This window comes from Homarus americanus, unplaced genomic scaffold, assembly GCF_018991925.1.
Source record: "Homarus americanus isolate GMGI-L3 unplaced genomic scaffold, GMGI_Hamer_2.0 scaffold2558, whole genome shotgun sequence".
Lineage (NCBI taxonomy): Eukaryota > Metazoa > Arthropoda > Malacostraca > Decapoda > Nephropidae > Homarus > Homarus americanus.
The window spans coordinates 1,450,208-1,472,089 of NW_024745671.1; the positions used below are offsets into that span (position 1 = coordinate 1,450,208).

Genomic DNA, 21,882 nt, shown 5'->3' on the forward strand with positions numbered 1-21,882 from the left:
TGGGGTACATGGAGTTGTTTGAAGAGTATATTAGAACTAAATTACCCAAGCTCAAGGTTCATAAGAGTTGAGTTTTAAACAAGCACTCGGAACCCCTTAAATTTTGTACAGTATGACGGAAGCAAGGACAAACAAAAGATTCCCAATGACTGGGAATTAGCAGATGTGGGTCCCTTATGATATTAAAAAAGGGGCAATCACACCTTTATGAATAATTACAGGCCAATGAACTTTACCTGCACTGTGATGACATGATGGACCATCTACAAAAAAACAGCCTTGAGATCAAAAGCCTGGACACACCTGCTTGACACAGCTACTGGATGTATGGTCACAGACCAGGAAAGCGGTGGTGACTGTCAAGGTATTTGACAATATACCTAACAAGAAGTTAAAAATTAAGTTGGAAAGATACAGAATTTGAGGGAATGTCCAAAAATGGATTGAAATCAGAAATCATTTTATTTACAGTGGCAAAAATTGTGTGGTGATTGCCATAATGGCATGAAATAGTCATACATGTACCAGTGACATGTGATGTACCACAAGACAGTTTGCTTGGACCAATAATGCTCATTTGTTTCATAAATTATTGCCAGATGTTGTTTATTCTGTACAGATGTTGGCAGATAATGTAATATATTCAGAGAAATTTCACATCTACCAGCCTGTGAAATATTACAAGAAAATCTCTATCAGAATAGCTGCTGAGATTCAAAGTTGTGAAATGCAAGAAGGATGCAGCTTGGTCATACCATTAACAGAGAGGCATATCACACTTTTCAACATGATGAAAAAAAAAATCAACTGAAACTAATGTAAAAGACCTGGGCTTTCAAACTTAAGTTCTTGGATCATTACGAGGTTGAATCGTGCTAATAAACTGATGGGGCTTGAAGATCTTACACATACTTAGATAATCTATATTTTGTAAATCTTTTCAAAATTGTAGTGCTTCCTAACTTTGAGCACTGCAATTGTTTGATCAAACTCCATTATGTTGTGGCCGATATACTTTTCAATAATCACTAACCCACGTGAGAGAATGTGAGTAAGGTTTATACACATCCAAAAGAATAGATCTTAGTTTTCTTCTATAGTTGTCCTAAGGAAGTTGTCTTCTACTGTATACCACTGTACAATACACAATATCTATAACATGGGTTTCATTCTAAGATGACATATTTCAAAATAAACTATGCTAATTGATTCACATAGAAACATTAACAAATAATTGTACTGCTAATTTACCTGTGTCAGGATCTCAACAATGTACAACAAATTTTAATATCTGGTTCCCCTTACAAAGTGCAGATTCCTATGCCTTGTGTGCTTAAATACTTCTGTTACTTCATTTCTATACAGTATTACTGTACACGTAACAAATTGTTGGGACCTTAACATTGTGCTTTACAATAAAACAATAATAATTTACAGGTATTATCCCTTTTTCCTATAGTACAAAATAAACCTATAAGAAGTACAGTACAGTACTGTACTGTACTGTACTGTACTGTATAGTTGAAACTCTAAATACTGCAGTTCACTTCCTGACCACAAAACTTTTATACCAAAAGAAATTATTTTTTTGAGAGAAACAAACCAAACCTCACCTAGCCACCACAAATGCCTCAACGTGCTGAATGGCTAACCTCAAATGTACAAATTTCTCCTTACCTTGAAGAAATTTAAGTTTATGTCGGATAAGCTTAGTCAATATTTTACCATATTTTAAGGAATGCTAGGAAAATAATTAATTTTATATACTGTATCTAGTTAAGCAAGCATGTAAAGAATACTTCAAATCATTAACAGGCAACTTCACCAGTAAGTTGAATTTAAATATTTTACACCATCTGGTCAAGTCCTCTAAACTTCTATTGTACCTGATCTGCAATCTTAAGGAACATATGAAAGTTCTTAAGCAATAACTCTAATTACCTGTATGGTAAAAACACGACTTATGAACTCTTGGAAAACCTTGCCAAAGAGTGTTGAGAGAACATTGAGTGTGAGCTCTTCCAAGTCTAAACTTGACCAACATTGGCATTTGTTTAGGTGCATTTAATAGCATGCACATGCTCAGTACTCAACAACAATGTGTAATAAAGAACAGACTGACCATCCAACCAGCTAGTAAGCTGACAAGCGGTGATATTGATCAATAAAAATGTAAAAATTCCTAAGGGTTGAACACCATCCTTCTTACATGAAATACTACCCTAAGCATAAACTGACCTAACTCTTGTGGGCTACAGTAGGTTATTTCCAAATACTTTTTCCATGTTTTTTCAAGCCTACCAAGTCAAATTACATATTCCATCCATAAATTTTAAATGTAAGCAAATCTACATGTCCTATTTATTAAACAATCAATCCACTTATTAAACAAAACTCTTTATTATAAGCAATATGGAATGGAAACCTTTCACAGCGGAGTGTTGTCTTCCTTCTGAGATGTTAGAATTAGTTGTCACTGCCTCAAACATGGTATCCATAATCTGGTACTGGGAATTTCTATTAATTATTGTAGTCGATGCTATAATCCACATTTGTACACAAGTTTAGTCAATAACTATTACCATATCATATAATTTTAAATATAAGACAAAGAAATTTAAGAAATTAAATGATCATGAAAACCCCTTGACAATTTGTCAGGTGAAGATATTTAAACAGGATGGATTATTCAGAAATAAAATCATAGCTCACATTTATACTGTTTAAGGTGAACAAGAGTGGAAAGATTTCTTGCTCCTCCACCTGATTCAAACAAAAGTGGAAAATGAAGGATTACAGAACATTATTTAATCGGGTGTCCTTACCTGGAGCTCATGGACACTCACCCCACAAGGGGTCACAGCTCAAGGACGAAGAAGCTGCAGGTCCAGAAAATTGTGAGGACAAACTTTTTCGAAGTGAGGTTGTGAACTCTTGGAACAATCTGCCAGAAAGTGTTGTGATGGCACCGAGTGTGAGCTCTTTCAAGACCAGACTTGACCAACACTGGAGCAGGTTCAAGTACATTCAGGAGCCGGTGCATGCCCAGTACTTGCCAACAGTGTAAAGAGACGGTACCTGCAGCTAGCACAAGTTCATCAGTGGTGAAGAGGATAAAAGTAATAAGAAAGCTACATAATTACAGGGTTGTGTCACCCATGGAAGCACTGTTAAGACAGACAACTTTAACCCTTACAAACTTCTTAAAATATACCTTCATTAACCATTTCATGGTGTTATACCACAATGAGCAACTTTGATTACTAATTTTGGTTACTGGTAACCAATTCATACAAAATTAATTCAATCTGTTCCTATGAAAGAGAAAAGTGTAATAGACAAGTTTCTAGATGTTCCAGAGGCTAACAGTAGTAGATATGCAGATAAAATGGATGTAAAAAGCCATTCCTTATGCATTAGAAATTTCTCAGAGGCCAAGCAAATTGGTATGTTGTAGCTAAGCAGAGCATAGGCAAAATTTAAGCAGAAAAAAATAAAAGGCCGAGTTCAATGATTAACCGTTCAGTTAATTGGCAATATGAATTTTACAAGTGAAGTTCAAACACCCCATTAATGATGAACATATACTGTAAATCCTTGAGCAAACTGATAATTTTTGATATCGATTATAACACAGCATCACCTGATCATGCAAAAATTCCCCATTACCTGATGCATCCTTGGTATTTTTCCATATAAACACCCGTGGTGTTAGGTTGGGCAGAAACGAGTGATTTCCGACAGAAATGGATGTTAGAACCAATGAATCACACTAAAAACCTATGGAAAATTTTTTTTAAGCTTAGGGAGTTGGGTGTTAATTAGAAATTTACAGCATGCTTCACCCCACTTCCAACTACTGATTTTTTTTATCAGCTCTTTTACTATCTGAAACATCCTTCACTCCACTTTGTACCATTTCAAACATCCTTCCCTCCACTTCCTACCACCAAAAATATCCTGCCCTTCAATTCCTACCACAAGAAACATTCTTCCATTCACTTCTATCAACTGAAACATCCTTCCCTCTACTTCCTACCACTTGAAGCAAATTTCAGTCAACTTCCAAATAAAACGCACAAAAAGTCGAACACAAAATTCTGATACTGTGAACTCAACCTTATTCAGGGTTTACAGTTTTTCCAACCTATACTTATGCTCCACACATTAACAGAGGCTAAAACTTAACATAAATATTGTACCGAGTATTCACACCCTGGGCAATAATAACTATGTGAAACACAGCTCACTTCCTTATTAAAGTTTGTTTTGAAGAATTATTTCTAACTACTGTACATATTTACGAGCTAAAGACTGTTGGTTAGTAGGCCTGGAGGTAAAAATGGCAGTATTATCTAGCATTTGTGATGACAGCTACAACTGACATCGGTTAACAAACTTGAGCACTTGAAAACTATCATAAATCAACAATTAACATAAATGGAGCAACAAGTATATTATAGAAAGAAAACACTCAAATTTGATGAGCAATGATGATATAAATGGAGCCTAAGATGAGTGGAGACTAAGAAATACAAATAATAAAATGAATTTGATATGAATAACTATGCCAATGTAGTAGCAAATGATAATGAAAAGTGAACTAATTGATAAAAACAAAGTGCATGTATATAGCAGCACTGAAGTACAATGACTCCATAACATTAACTTCAGATAAAAGGTAAATGTATACAGTAATTTATAGAACACAAATTTGAATCATGAAAGAACAAAAAAAAAAAATTATTAATGCAATACTAATGCAACCTGCAACTATCAATTGCTTCAATACGAGTAAATCTATTAGATCAGCTCTATCATGCTGTACAAAAATATAATAAAATGCTCAAGACCACTTGGAGCACAGCAGACTTACAAAGGTAAATAAACTACCAGGTATTTCTTACAAACTACAAACAGGACATTCTGACTTATTTTTTGAGCAAAAATATTACTAGCAATATTCATTAAAAAATTAGTTTGAAATGGAAGTTTTACCTTAAACTAAATTCAAGCAAACAAGAGTTTATATACACGTGGCTAATCCTCTTGAAAGTGTTGACATCGGCAGGAAAAGTTCTTTATTGTGACCACACTAAAACATTTTTGGGGAGAGAAAGCCAAAGTTCCTATGCAAGTATTGTATAGTGAACTAATACGAGGTGACCTACTAACACCTGGATTAATCAAAAAGGAGAGACTTGTTATGACACTGCAAAAACCCAGCAGAATACTGGATAAATAAATACTGGAGTTTGGAGGCTTAGGAAAGAATCATGGGTTCTGATTAATCTAGATTCATCATCATCGCTGGAAAATCCACCATGACACTGGACCCTCAAGTATAGTACCTTGATTTTGTAATTAAACCTTTAATACTTTGTTTTTCCCTCCATGGCTTGAGGGTGAGCCACATGTAGACTTCCCAAATCATGCCATCCACTTACACACACTGTGGCAACACTTAAAACAATTTATTGAATTCAACATATTGGTTTTGCATTCTAAAATCTTAAAGCATTTTCATTATTTATATTCTAAAATACTTTTATTACAAGCACTCGGGAAACAAGCCAAGATCCCATATCTTTTCTCCCTAAGTCCTAGGCCTAACTGTGATCAGAACTTTCAAACCTTCTCAGATCTTAAATTTGCAATAAATTATTTACAAAACTGATAATGGTCTTAAATAATCTTTGATCCTATATTCAAGCTGTGAAACTTATTGGATTATACACTGTAGTACAAAATATCATGTTCAGTAAAGATATATTTCAATTTTAAAGTTTCAAATTTATATATATATATATATAAAAATATATATATATATATATATATATATATATATATATATATATATATATATATATATATATATATATATATATATATATATATATATATATATATATATATATATATATATATATATATATATATATATATATATATATATATACACACACACACACAGTCAACCTCGCTTTACGTGTCCCACATTCCGCGTTTCCACGCTTTACGTGGTACTCCTGCCAAACAGGAATGCTCACATTCCACGGTGCATGTACCACTTTACGCTGAGGCTGGCGAGCCGCCATTTTTGGATCCAAACCTCCCGCCATCCGCCATGTTGTAAGCGCGCGAGCATGGTGCTACTGCGTCGCCCAGTCATCAAAACATTACCGAAGTTCTTTCACCCGCCACCCACCACAGCCGCCCAAGTCAGTGATAGTGATAATTATAGTGAGGATATGGACTTATATGGACTTTGAGGGGTTTTGACAAAGAGGCCCTGTAAGCCTCTGTGGTGGATAGTGATAATTGATAGGTGAGGGCCAATAATCTGCCCTCTGCCTCGAACCAACCGCCCATCCCGCTGTGCCCAGCCATCTTTTCTACTAATGTAAGTGTTACAAAACCTAATAGATATTTCTCTTTAATATTAATTGTGTGTGCATACCATCATAAAGTTAAGATAATATTTTACTACAAATAAGTTGTGTGTCACAAAAGTGGAGTTTGGGGTCGGCCCGTCTCTATTTCAATTAATCCCATATATATATATATATATATATATATATATATATATATATATATATATATATATATATATATATATATATATATATATATATATATATATATATATATATATATAATATATATATATATATATAAATATATATATATATATATATATACCAATAGAGGATGACATCATTATGACCTGACCTCATGTTTTAAGGTCACCCTGTATATTTAAGCCTCTCTGTCCATGTAATCCAGTTGCCTCTGAAGATGTCTTGAATAAAGACAAAAGCTAAGGTGCCCGCTTTTCCTCTTCCCCGTGATTTTATCAATATATATATATATATATATATATATATATATATATATATATATATATATATATATATATATATATATATATATATATATATATATATATATATATATATATATATATATATATATATATATATATTATATATATATATATATATATATATATATATATATATATATATATATATATATATATATATATATATATATAAAAATAATATATATATATATATATAATATATATATATATATAATATATATATATATATATATATATATATATATATATATATATATATATATAATATATATATATATATATATATATATATATATATATATATATATATATATATATATATATATATATATATATACTATATATTTCCTGAGACAGCATTCCAATTCTGCCTTTGCAAAAAAAAAAAGTATTTAGCAATAGATAATGTACAAAATGTCACTTTTTCAGGGACAATTTAGTGCAGACATATTTGCACGAAGATATTGACAGAGAATTCTTGTTAAGTAGACCTCTTCGAAACACTTTTGAGCTGACCAACTTTCAATGCAGCAAAAAAGTATTTAAGAGCCTAAGTTCAAAATCTCCAATCCAGGAATCTCCAGTCTATGAACCTACATCCATGAATCTTTAGCCCATCAACCTATAGTACACAATTATAAAATCCAAGAACCTTCAATCTAAGAATCTCTGTCAACGAAACTTAAAAAAAAGTATCAGTTAAAGACTCTACATTCTAACAACCTTCACAGAACTTCAAATCAAACAATCTACAACCTAAGAACCTCCATGAAATTTGCCAAGAGCATTAATCCCAGAACCTCCATTCAAAATCGTAAAAATAGACTTCAGTCCATGAACCCGTAGTCATATAACTGTAGTTGAAGAACCTTTAAAGAACTCAATGGTCAAGTACCTTTAGTCCAAAAACTCTCAGCCTAAGAACCTTCAAAGACTATATAATTCAAGAACTTTCAGGTTACAGAACTACTGTATAGTCCCAGAACCTCCAGTCAAAGAATCTAACAGTCCAAGTACCATCAATCCAAGATTCTCCATGCAAAAATCTACTTAAAGTAAACAAGTATCTTACAGTTTCAAGCACAGAAGTGAGGACAGGGAAATACTTTACATAATGCCAACTACTTGCGGCTCACAGCATATGACGTCCTACAAGTGAATATATGTGTATCCTGAATTTCCAATTATACAAATATATACAAATTACATAAGTCTTGGCAGCAGATCTAGGATCCTTGAGAGACATTCTTCAAGGGGTCTGAAGACATAGTGGAAGGATCTAAGCAACTTGCCACCAAAACTTGACAAAATGTGAGTTTCTTCTCCCATATGAAACACTTCCCTCCACTGTCCATAGCTACACATTTTGTGCAGATTAATTTATTGTTCACAAGGCTTTACATACTGTTTACTGCAAATTATTATTGAACACTTCCCTTTCATTGTTAAATTTTCTTTTTCTCTTTTTTCATAATTTAGAAAACTTTAATTTCATAAAAGATTTCAAGTTCTATTTGTCACATTAATGTTTCTTTCACTCTGACTTAAGCCATTATATTTTATGCAATGTTATTACCTGTATTTCAAATTCTTATTATCATATTTCATTTTGCTTATCCTGACAACATTCACAATTATTTAAGTAAAATAAAAGTATCAACATCATTACACGTCCGTACTCTTCACCAAGTCCACACAACTTAGAGAATAGGAAGATGCGAGGCACACTGCTAACATATTTTTACACTTCATACATTGACACCATATTTCCCACTTCCATTATTTTCATAATTTACAAGTAAATATATCACTTAAATTGTCACCATAAGCCACAGAGTAAAATTTTTTACATTAAAAATTATACAGGAACAATGGTGAATAGTGGAAATGCATGGGATGAGAATGGTCGCCTCACATCAAATAGTGACCCAGGGCTCGAAGACCATGAAGCAGCTCTGCCTGAAGACGTGCCTCCAGGACAAGAATCATCACATGGGCCTGAAATCAGATATAAGTAAAGATTAAACATCTTCACAGCATGATGATGTTCTCAACTTTATTGTTATGTCCCCAGAAAGAAGCATTTTATTGTAAGATTCAATATATAAATACAACCGTAAAGTACAGTATAACAATTCCCCAACTTTTTGCAAATTTACAATTCGTGAATACACATTTACCAGTTATATAACCTTAAACTGTTAGTGATCCATCTCCTAGATAATATATTAACAAATAGTTAATGACTTACATAAAAAAATAATGATTTAAGGTTGTCTGGAAAGACAATTGGATTGGAGGTACAGTAATTATGTATCTAAAGCTAATACAGATGTAAGAAGAAAATAATACTTTGTATCTTTGTATATTTCAATTTATTTTTTATCCCTTACCCATAGCTTCTTGTTTTTATTTTTTATTAATTTATTTTTTATACACAGATCTCTTGTTTGTATTGCAGAAGTGAAAGATTGCTCCTGCCTGAGATTATAAAAATCTACAGGTGCAATACTTACTTTTTCACTCTGCAGGAAGCCCTTCATAATGGCTGAGGCAGCATCTCCACATGATAACTTCTCTGGGTAACAGGCAACAGTTTTCAGAAACATCTTGAGATTTCTCTCCAGCAGCTGGTTTATCTGGCTGTAGTCATAATCATCATGTCTGAAAACCAATAATCAAATTAATCTTTCTGTCGTTAAATGCTGGGAATATTAGAGTGGTGGTGGTTCAGCAGTAGTGCACTTGCCTCTCACCACTACAGTTGAAGGTTCAAATCCCTGGGCCAAATATGAGAAGGGTGTTATACAGTGTGATCCAACCAAATATTATTGCTTTTCTTTGGATATTCCAGTTTATTCCTGCACTAACACTGGATAATGAAGGTCATAACAAAGAATACACCAACTGTGACTGCCCACATGGCTTGTAAGTTGTTAATTGGCAGAAATGCTACTTATAAAATATAAATAACTACTACCTGTATATAGAACTTTAAATGCCCTCAATCCAAAATTTTAGTTGCAAAAGACATATTCTTTATGGATGACCTCTAAAGCCTAGTAAGAATGCTTGGAGATGGTAACAACAAAGAGCAAAAGCATACATTATGTATTATGTAATATTACAAAGTGAAGGAAATTTGTTCCAGTCTTTAGTAAAATGTTTGGTAACATCTGGTGTCTACCCCAGTGTTTTGGGGTAGACACCACTTACAACACTTTGGATGCTATGTTTAATTCATCCTGATTGTTATAATTCATTACTAAATGGCTCTAATCTTTCTAAATCCCACAAAACACTGTGCTGAGGTATTTTTTAAGAGTATTGACAAAGCATGGCTCACCTTATACCATACAAGCAGTGCAGGTAATTCCACACCCCACGACGGAATAGGAACGTATCCACATGCAACTTGTGGCCACAAGTGTAGTATGTTAGATTATAAGCAGTTTTGAACTTGTCATCTAAAAGATCACCAACTTCATTGTACAACTCACTGACAAGTGAGAAGCCATGTTCTTCCCATGAACAATCCTGGAAAGAAAAATATGTTAAGTTTACTATCTCATTAACAATGAAGGCTCAATTGTAAAATCATGTTTTATAACCAAGTTAGGATCAAGTAACTCAGTATAATAAGCAAGTCTTGAAGTTGTTACTCTGTGGCCCTAAAGTGTGACAAAGATCTAAAAGCCAAATATCTGATTAAAGGGTAACCCAAAACATATAAGTCTTTAAGGGTCTCGTATCACAAAGAGAACACTGCAAGGTTAGAAGAGGAGGAAATCGTTCATGCTATGCACAGTAAAAGGTCATCCAGTGTCAGATTTACTCATTTTCATTGCCTTTGGTTACAACCTGTAGTCTTACTGAGGATATATAGTGCAGTACACAGATTTTGACAGTTAAAAAAAGAAAAATTAACAAAGTTAAGACAAGGTGATACCACTGACTCAGACAATTTTGAATAAGTTCAAATAATCCCCTCAAAAATTAAATCTTTTTAGCTGCATCAGTCAGCTCTATAAGTGCTATTCCTGACTGAGCAACTGACAATGTTTTTCTCCCATACAATCAGTAAGGTGACAAAGAACAATTAGCTAATGGCCACCTTCATGCCCCCAGGTAGTGGAGACCAACAACAAAATAAATGTACAGTTCATATAAAAAAGTAAATTGTATGACCATTGATAAAAAGCTTGTTTTAATCACCGATAAATTTTCTTTAAAGAAATCGCTGTTTTACTCAGAAAAACACTTTCTGTGGAAGAAGTTTAATGTTTCATGAACTGGAACATAAGCAGTCAGTACTACACTGGACAAAAAACTTTTAAGGATCAATACTCGTACTGCACAATAAATACAGGGTATAGATGTATGTCAGTAACTAAACATACTTCTCTTCTGCGTTTTACCATTATACAGTATGTATAGTCTCGTTCAAGATTCTTCGAACACTGCTGGAGACAGCTGGCAACTCAAGGCCGTTTGTTTACTATAGTACGTAGTATAATACAATACGAAACAACAAAGCCCAACCATTAATTAAGCAACAGGGAACTAAATAACCAATCACCTATAACCTTTTACATTCATTCATAATTTATAATACGTGCTATAGTAAACAAACGGCCTCGAGTTGCCAGCTGTCTCCAGTAGTGTTCGAAGAATCTTGAACGAGACTACCTGAGATAAGACCCTTACCTGTGATTTGAGTGTGGGGACAGGTGACTTCTCTCCTCTCTTGTGAAAGTCTACATACATGAACTCTGGATCTGGTGACAAGTGGCCATACCGGGAATGAGCAGCATTGGTGCACTCCACTTCTGGAGTTGAAATGTTGGCTGTCTGCTTCTTGAGCTTTTCAAAACTAAAAATATATCTTAATTTATTATTTGTTTCAAATTGAATGTGCTTTTCTAATTTGATACATATAATTATAGTTTAGCATATAGAACAGATAACCATTTTAACATAACTACCGTAATTAATTGCGGAATATACATCTATTAAAATACGAAAAACCTGTTCATATATTATATAGCAACATCCTCTAACATATGACTGTTTATGCCTTACCTTTCTCTTGTTAATTCTTCAGAAATACAAGAATAATCTGAATGAGAGAGTGTAAGGGATTTCATGCGTTCAAGAAGAATATCTACTCCTCCTTCACTTAACTCTCGACTACTGGGTGACCCTGAAGAACATGCCTGTTAAAAACAAATACATTATAATAATACAGTACAGTGTATGTAAGTGTTCTTAAACTTTATGTAAATAAAATAGATGCAATGTCTTACTAATATAACTGTACAGAACAGTCCAATCTGGTACACAAGTAATGCATGCATTTAATCATGAATTGAAATTAAAAAATAAATAAAAATTGAACAAATTATATATATTGCAGTGAAATGTTTTTCAGTACTGTACAGTACTATAAGAGGTAACACAAGAAATTTAGTGAGTGAAACCTTTAATGTAATGAGATAATTGATACCTGAACAAATGGTGAGGAGTACACTTCTATTTCACCAGATGCAGCCTCAATACCACACCCGTGCACATAGGATGACAATGCATGGAATTGAGCCATTATACAAATAGCGTGTGCTATCTCACTAACTGACCAACCACTCTTCACCAGTTTCTGGAGAAAAGAAAACAAAACTCTATATTAATAAACATAATTTGGTGCAATTCATGCCATACTTATCAACAAGTTCTGGGGAATTTATACCCTATATACATTACAGTACTGTACTGTATTACATTTAATGTGTGATAATTATTCTAGTACTGTACAGTACAGTGCAGCATATAACTTCACTATTTCAAGTAGCAGTTACTGCCTCTTAGTAATACTGACACAGTACCGTATATATATATATATATATATATATATATATATATATATATATATATATATATATATATATATATATATATATATATATATATATATATATATATATATATATATATATATATATATATACACACACACACACACACACACACAGTATAGTCTTGGTTTACGCGGATTTTGTATATGCGGTTGGTCATTTACGCGGCACATGTCCAGACGTGCCAATTATTAGTTACGCGGTATATTCCTGAATTTAGTGGGAAGCAGCGTAGACAAGCTGTGCACTAGGTCGCTCTTACGTCACCGCTGATGTCAGATGACATTTCGGACTGTGATTGAGCCACGCATCCTTACCACCCACGCATCCCCTCCACCGCGAGCTGTGATTGGTCTATTTAACCTTGCTCGCCCAGTCAACAAAACATTACCGAGTTCTTCACCCGCCACCCACCACAGCCAGCCCAAGTCAGTGAGGATATGGACTTTGAGGGGTTTGACAAGGAGGCCCTGCTAGCCTCTGTGGTGGATAGAGAGATACAGGTGATACAAGTGATACAGGTGAGGGACAATAATATGCCCTCTGCCTCAGAACCAACCCCCCATCCCCGTGTGCCCAGCCAACTCTTCTACTAACGTAAGTGTTAAAAAACCTAATATTATTGATATTTCTCTTAAATATTAATTGTGTGTGCATAACATCATAAAATTACGATGCTATTTTTACTAAAACGTACGTATTGTTTCGGAAAAAGGGTAGTCTGGCGGTCGGCCCAGTCTCTATTTCAATTAATCTCATATGTTCTGTTATTTCGTTTACGCGTTTCACGTTGTACGCGGACCTTCATGGGTTTAATTGACCGCGTAAAACGAGACTATACTGTATATGTGTGTGTGTGTGTGTGTCTGCTAACACTGTTGATCAATAAGTTATGTAGACATACTCAGCAAACTACATACAGTCCTATATTATTTTTATTTATTTATTTATTTATTTATTTTATTTTATTTTATTTATTTTTTTTTTATAATATTCGCTACTTATCAACTTACTAGCCGTAAGTAACACTGTAAAGGTGAAGCCTTCCCCACTATATGAAATGCTTCATATAAATTATCAGTACTGTAATGTTCATCTCCAGATGACTTTTTTACAGTAATACTAACCACTCACATCAGATTAATCCTGGTCTAATATAAGTGAGCAATACATCCTTCTGTACTTGTAAACACTCAGTGCTGCCAAAATTTTAAAATTGGGACATTGTTCAAGTGAGATACAGTAAACCCTCAATAACTCGGCACATATGGGGCTTTGGCCTTGCCGAGTTATCCCAAATTCCGACTTATCGAGGCACTTCCCCCCCCCCCTACAAAACTACAATAAAAAATTATCAACCCATATATGTGTACATGTAATTACTAAATGTAAAAAAGTAACACTTACCAGCACTGCAGGCAAAGAATAAAGCATCACAGCAGGTGATGAAGGTGACCAGATAGGCCGAGATTTTCCCAGATAAATTTACATATCTCGGCATATCCATGCCGATTTATTTGAAATTCCGAGTTATTAAATACCGAGTTATCGAGGTTTACTGTACTGTAGTGAAGGCGAGTAAAAGGACACTGACCTGTACGTGGTGTTTATCATAGAGCCAGGGTTGGTGTGCCAGGACCAAGTTAGTGTGGTGAAGATCCTGTAGTTTCTTGGGAGCATATTGAAGGCCCTGGAGCCACTCCTCAGGGCCACCAGCTTCTAAAAAGGCTGTCTTCTGCTCCTCCACCAGGTAGCTGCAGTCATGTCGACATGCTGCCTGAGAATGACAAACTAAAATTATTCCACTTAAAATACCAGCTGGCAAATATAACTACTCTTCACCCTTAAGGGAACTTCTATACTGTACATGTACCATGCATCTCCTGTAATGAATCTAGTAATCTAGTACAATTAAAAAGAATAAACCATTTTTCAAAATAAATTTTACAAAATTGACTTGGTTAACAATTTGGGACCTGGAACCTAAGGTATCACTCACTAGACTGTCTGGCCATATGTGAGTCACACAAGAATTGTACTGTATCAGTTTATAAGAAAATGGGACTGGAATTGACCTTGAAGTATTGGTAATATGGTAAATGTGACCACAATTGTCTTTATATTTCACAGAAAGACTATACAAGTGGATAAAAGTGCTCACATGTGAAGCCTGTATGTATTACCAGTACAGTATTACCTGTAGCTACAAATATGAAGCTACAAAAATAGGGGACCCTAACTAGACTGTCTTGACTGAAAATGCCAAGTGTTGAACTTATAAGATATCTTTTTATGCTTTATCCACATACTGTACTGTACCATGCCATATTAAAAACTCCCAGATGCACTGAAGGAGGGAGGTATGTGAGCTTGGATGTGCAGTCCAATTCTCCCCTCCCCCCTTCCCAGACAGCAGGGGACAAGAAAGCATCAGAAAAATGGTTTAAATGACAGATTTCATTGCTTGGGACTCCCATTATACTGTTTTCAAAATACAGTTGAGTCTAGATTTATGCGGTTTTGGTTTATGCGTTTGGTCATTAACTCGGTGCCTTGCCAGAATTGAAATGCTTTAATTACGCGGTAAATTTGGTCATTTATGCGGAGAGCAGCTGGCTGTCCAGCCGCGCGCTATTTTGGATTCAAACCTCCCGCCATCCCGCCATGCCTGACCACAAGCGGGGGGAAGCGGCGCAGGGAGGGGTGCGCAGTATGTCGCTGTTGCGTTATCGGTGACGTTGTATGATGTATCGGACTGTGATTGGGCCACGCATCCTTACCTCCCTCCCCCGCTAGCTGTGATTGGTTTAATGTAATATGACGTGCCCTGCCACGGGAGGGAAGAAGTCGCTGACCTAGCAGGGCCTGTCTCATTAATCTCAGTCCACGTATACAGCTCTCTCTTGTGCCCGCTATTCCCCTCACAACTCACAATGACTGCCGCAGGACCCCCACCACCAGAGAAAAACATTGAAAAACCTGGACCAAGCCATGATAATGTGAAGGAAATCATCGAGTTGGGGGAGAAACTTAAGCTCATCCTTGACAACGACCCAGACAAGCATCGGTATGAAGTGTCTAATAACCATCTGACGAAATTTATGGAGCCATATATCCAGATCTATCTCGACAACATCAATGCTAGTCGTCAACGTAGTATTGAAGACTTCCTCGGCCGCAACCCACCACAACCACAGCCAGCCCAAGTTAGTGATAGTGACGATATGGACTTTGAGGGGTTTGTCTGGGAGGCCCTGCAAATCTCTGCGAGTAGTGAAAGTGAAAGTGATTCACCGGAGGGCAACTAATCTGCCCTCTGCCTCGGAACCAGCCGCCATCCACGTGTGCCGACCCAGCTTTTCCACAAGCGTAAGTGTTAAAAAACCTAATATTATTGATATTTCTCTTAATTATTAATTATGTGTGCATACCATCATAAAATCAAGATGTTATTTTTACAACAACGTACTTATTGTGTCGGGAAAAAGTGGAGTTTTTGGGTCGGCCCAGTCTCTATTTCAAATAATCCCATATGTTCTGTTATTTCATTTACCGGTACGCGTTTCTCGATTTACGCGGTACTCCACGGGTTCAATTGACCGCGTAAATGAAGACCCAACTGTAGCTGTAAATAAGCAGCACAATGCACTACAAATAACCATGCCAGGACGAGGTCACTGTACCTCCCTCTCCTGTCCCCTGGCAATGGGCCACAATACCCAAGTTGATACTGTGACACATTTCTTTATAGTTTGCTTGCAGTCCTGGGTAGCTACATCATGTATGAATTCTTACAGCCTAACCAACTTCATGAAGCCAATGACACACTGACATTACTGTAAAATTCCAATCTAGAGCTTTGAATGTGTATATGTAATTTTCTAAATGGCTCAAAACAAATACTGTACATTTAATACTTTGGTAAAAATATTTCCTCAAGATTGTACCAAGATGATTAATGACCAGAGGCAGAGGTGTGGGTCATATGGGTTTAGTAAAATTCATGAACGATAGATGTTGTGTGATAAAATAATACATTATCTATTTACATATCTGATGCTATGTTCCCCTCCAGGATAGGGATGTTATAAGCGACTGAAGATCAAGTCTCTGATACACAAAGAGACATCATGGCCAACACCTCATTTTACCATCTTTCACTTTCCTACCTCTATGCAGTGCCGGATTTAGACCTATGGAGGCCCATGGGCAGCCTCTATGTGGAGGCCCCCCTCATTATAACAACCCAAGAGGGTGGGATGGCGAGTGAAGCGAGCCTAAACATCTGGGAGTTCCGGGGGGTGCTGTAAACCTCCCGGGAAAATTTTGAAATTTGAGCACTTCTTTGGAGAATTTTGAAGCCATATGCAGTTATATAAAGGAAATTAGAACATTGAGAAATTTTTAATTAACTGTATATTTATTGATAGTGTACAAATTCCCAACACACACACACACACACACACAAAAGTGAGACATGACTGGAGTCATTCATGTGGTTTCAAGTCGACCAGCCCTGATATGTGGAGGCCCCCAGATTGTGGAGGCCCCTGGGCAGCTGCCCACTTTGCCCACTCCTGAATCCGGCCCTGCCTCTATGATTTGGCTAACCATTCTGCAGCTGGGTCAACTAAGTGGTACCCCCACTTAGTCGTGCTGTATACACTCAGCCTCACTTCCCTCTTCAAAAAAAAAAACCATTATATCACCTATCCCTACTGCTCCATCAATCAACAAGTACAGGGGATCTACATCAGTCAAAATCAATAACTTTATTGCATTGCTCCCTTAGAAACTGAGAGCAATGGCCATAAAGAAAAAGCTTATTTCACCTACAGGGGTATTTATCGACACCTCCGTTACATACCTTCAGTAGCTGCCAACACTTCAATTACACAAGTTAGTTACTTGGGCTCATACTGGGTGAATGTTTCAGCTACGTGCATCCAGATCATTATGCTTATATAATACTACAGTAATTAGCATTAAAGTGGGCACACTAGTGGCTGCACTGAGTGAGGACATCTTGATCTGCTCAATGGTTGCCAAGTGTCACTCAAAGGTCAACATGCTTGGAGACCTGAAAGACTATTTGTTGAAAAATTCTGTACATCTGGTTATCACCCAATTGAAGCTCAGCCACTACTTACTCAGGATCACCCCAAGATTAGAAACCCCTGTTTATTTCACCAGGAGATTTAACCACCGTAATGCTAACCTACAGTAACCTAACCTAATCCCCTAAGTAGCATTTGAATCCCATCAATAAACCATTTTTCTGATGCTTTCTTGTCCCCCTGTTATCTGAGAGGGTGGGGGGGGGGGGAAATAGGATTGCACATACATGCTCACACACCTCACTCCTTCAGTGTGTGAAATAAACTGGGGTGTCTAATCTTCACATGAATCCTTACTTGCTCTATAATTTTCACTGGTGCTAAATGCATATGGTTAAAAGTGAACATAGTGATAGTCTTGGGTGAAATTTACTCAACACACTACCCTGGCAATTTGAAAGAGAGAGAGAGAGAGAGAGAGAGAGAGAGAGAGTACAGTACAAAAAGTAATACAGTACTCAGGGTACAGTCCCATCTTGGCAACTTCATGCAGAGAAACAAATGAAGACAAACATTAACAGAAATATCACACACACACACACACACCAGCATTACCCAACTCAACTAAAGAATCTGTCTCTCAGTTACTGTACTCTGTACTTGTTTTATATACCTGTACAATTAAGGGATCACCAGCTTATTCTAACAGAGAGTATCAGAGAAGAATGTGAAGAAGGTAGAGGGAAGTGAAGTAATAAAATTATGGGCAAAAGATGAAGGAGAGGTAAACACTTGGTAAAAAACACTTACAATGAAATAACTAAATTAAACCTACCATAATAAGTAGGAAATGTCTCACAATCACGTCTACCAACCCTAGCGAGACAACACACTTATTCAATTCCAAATTCACCAGACCCCTCCTGAAAGATACTTGTTACCGAGTGTACAATGTGCTATAAGGGGAGGGGGTGAATACCTCAAGCCTGTTAACTAGTGACAGAGGCAGGGAGTGTAAGGAATGAGAGGGGGAGGGAGGGGAAGGAAGAGGGAGGAAGAGGAGGGAGGGGAAGGAAGAAGAGAGGGGGAGGGAGGGGAAGGAAGAAGAGAGGGGAGGAGAGGAGAAGGGAGAGGAGGGAGGGGAAGGAAGGAGAGGAGGAAGGAAGGAAGGAAGGAAGGAAGGAAGGAAGGAAGGAAGGAAGGAAGGAAGGAGAGAGGAAGAGGAAGGTAGGGGAAGGAAAGAGATGGGGAGGAATGTGAAGGAGAAGGGGAAATAGAGAGGAGGAAGATGAAGAAATAAGAGCATTAAGGGTAAGCAAGAAGGAGAGGAAGGAAAGAAGGAAGACGGGGAGGGTGAAAGGTAGCAGCACAAGGGTGTGTGTGTGTGTACAACTGGGCTGCCTGGGTCTAGCTGTACATATGGCACAGTTCCTTGGCCAGGCCGGGATAATCCGCACCGAGGAGGAAAACCAGATCAATGTCCTCACCCTTCTTCCCTCCCATCACCTGTCCTGAATTCGGCCCTGTTCGTTCGTGTGTGTGTGTGTGTGTGTGTGTGTACATTTACATAAGGCTACCAGAACGTACACAGACCACGAGGAACACTTACATAAACACCAACACAAAGGAGTACAGAAATAGTATAAATACATAGAGGATCGCTTGAAGAATCTCCACTCCACACAAATAATAATAAATTAATTTGATAAATAATGATGTTTATATATACCGCACAGAGAATATACAGTACCAGTGCCACAAACTCCCCGCAATAATGAATCACCCGTGAAAAAACTATACCGTTTTCACACTATTTAAGCATTAATCATGTTATCTTCCTATTTCAAGATCAAGGCACTATCCTATATTCCCCTTTAATTTGTTATGATAGAGCGGATTATGCTAACGAGACAAATGAGAGGTCGAGAGTTCTTCCTTGGGCCTTTAAAGCATAAGCGGCTTTGTTAACGTACTAAATTATCTCTACCTCCAATCTTTCTCTTCTTGACGTCAAAGTATTTATTAACCTATATTAGTTTTGTAACGATTGAAAGGGACAATAAAAATCCTTTCTAAGAATAAAAGAAGAATTCGTGACAATTACCCACTGTATATTACCAACCACCAGCATCCTGCATTAAAAAAAATCTGAATGAGAGAGAACGGGTGCGGGGTATACGGCGCTAAAATCACTCGGCGGGACCCGTCTTGGCATCCTACCAACCCTACTGACGACACATCAATACCACAGGCCACTTCCCCCGGCCTTGGCCACAAGTGCTGGGGATAGGCCTACGAGAGGGGAGATCTGAGGGTGGGACAGAAGGAGGACGGTGAAAGTTGAGGAGAAGAAAGCTAATAATAATAATAATAATAATAATAATAATAATAATAATAATAATAATAATAATAATGTAGAGACGGTTTCAACGATATAAATCAATTTACTCTCTACCACTGTTTGTATACCTTCACTATCTACGTGCTATACGTAAATTCTGAATCATTGTGAACTTATATGACGAATTTGCTATATGTGTATCTACAGAATATATCTATCTATTTGGGTTTCTATCTATCTATATATCTATCACACAGTCGTCACTTATCTCAGAGACCTACAACAAGTACAAGTGGTTAAGACTGTAGCGTAATAGTGTTAGTTGTGGAGAGAAGGACCGTAACTAGTGTCTGATTAAATGCTGCATATGGTTCTAGCGGTGGTATTCTGGGGTCATGTGAAGATAGGCACTGCAGCTTATTTTAGAAGATGATTACACCACAATAATGATAACCTAATCTAACCAAACACACCCTAATCTAAACGAACACAACCTAACCTTACACTACCCCGCCCAAGATAGGTGAAATAAGCTGGGGAGAGGGAGCTAATCTTCATGTGATGATATTTTCCGATATTTTTGGCACCTCAGCTCAAGATAACCAGTTATATATAGTAAATATTCTTTCATCTTCGGCCACGAGTAATATTTATCGTCCCAGCCTTCGTGTATCAGGACCTTGATCGACTTTAGTGATATCGCCAAGTATTGACCTAACTCAATTGTTTCCTCTGGCTGTAAATAAGGAAGGAATATCCATCATATATATATATATATGCCATACATTGTACTCATTCACCCGACCATGGTAGTCACCCCAGGGGAACCTCGACCTATACCTACGCCATTACCCCCCCATCCTTCCTCTTCTCCCTCCTCCTCATTCCTCTTCCCTTCTTCTCCCCTTCCTCTTTCTCTTCCCTCTCTCCTCATTTTCACTCCTCTTCTTCCTCATCACTCCTCTTCCTTCTTCTCGCCCCTTCCCCCTCATCCTCCTCCTCCCCTGCCCCCCATCCTCCTCTTCCCCCTCCTCATCCTCCTCCCCCGGTTCCCCGTCACCTCCCTCTCCCAATTCGTTGAAATTATGGCCATACCGGGAACAGTAACCCCACACCAACTAGTACAGAGTTACTCTCCCGGTAGGACCATTTATCAGGGAGAACCTCGATGATTTCGGGGAATTGAGAGGAGAGGAAAGGAGGGAGGTGAGAGGAAAGATGATGAGAGGAGGGAGGGGAGATGGGGAGAGAAGAGGAAGAGGAAGATGAGAGGAGTTTTTTCTTAGTTTAACAAATTTATTGACAAAGTTTGGAATACAATTTGCCTATTCTGAGTAATTCAGTCAGGTCTTGACACTGAGGGTGGTATCACTTCTCACTGCCACGCAGGACAGAGGTTCGTACACAAAGAAATACATCATATTCATTAGCAGTATATATAGGGCAGAGTCGTGTGGGTGATGTCACTGTTCGCTGCCATGCAAGACAATGGTTCATATACATTGGACGTCATATTCTAATTGAAGACTAATCAGTGTGGGCTAGCAAATTTGGGATAAACAGCAAGAATGTCCTCAAGCACCCCCGATTCAATGTAGTAATTACAAAGTTCATGATACAATAAGCCAGGTGGTCTGAAGTCTTTGACAGTGTCACATTCAATAATATAGTGTTCAAGTGTATGCT

At 36.9% G+C, this 21,882-nt stretch overlaps 1 protein-coding gene across 5 annotated transcripts in view; it reads right to left on the bottom strand.

The window, feature by feature from the left end:
• Nucleotides 1-7,263: 7,263 nt before the first annotated feature.
• Nucleotides 7,264-21,882, bottom strand: part of LOC121878735 (sestrin-2-like) — a 73,765-nt gene continuing 59,146 nt past the window's right edge. For all 5 annotated transcript variants that reach the window (XM_042385085.1, XM_042385088.1, XM_042385086.1 and 2 more), the window contains 7 exons: nt 14,393-14,575; nt 12,393-12,542; nt 11,969-12,102; nt 11,594-11,759; nt 10,233-10,423; nt 9,403-9,550; nt 7,264-8,884 (listed from right to left, as the gene is read on the bottom strand). In XM_042385085.1, the coding sequence (XP_042241019.1) occupies nt 8,798-8,884; nt 9,403-9,550; nt 10,233-10,423; nt 11,594-11,759; nt 11,969-12,102; nt 12,393-12,542; nt 14,393-14,575 (1,059 nt within the window). In that variant the 3' untranslated portion in view covers nt 7,264-8,797. The remainder of the gene's footprint in view (nt 8,885-9,402; nt 9,551-10,232; nt 10,424-11,593; nt 11,760-11,968; nt 12,103-12,392; nt 12,543-14,392; nt 14,576-21,882) is intronic.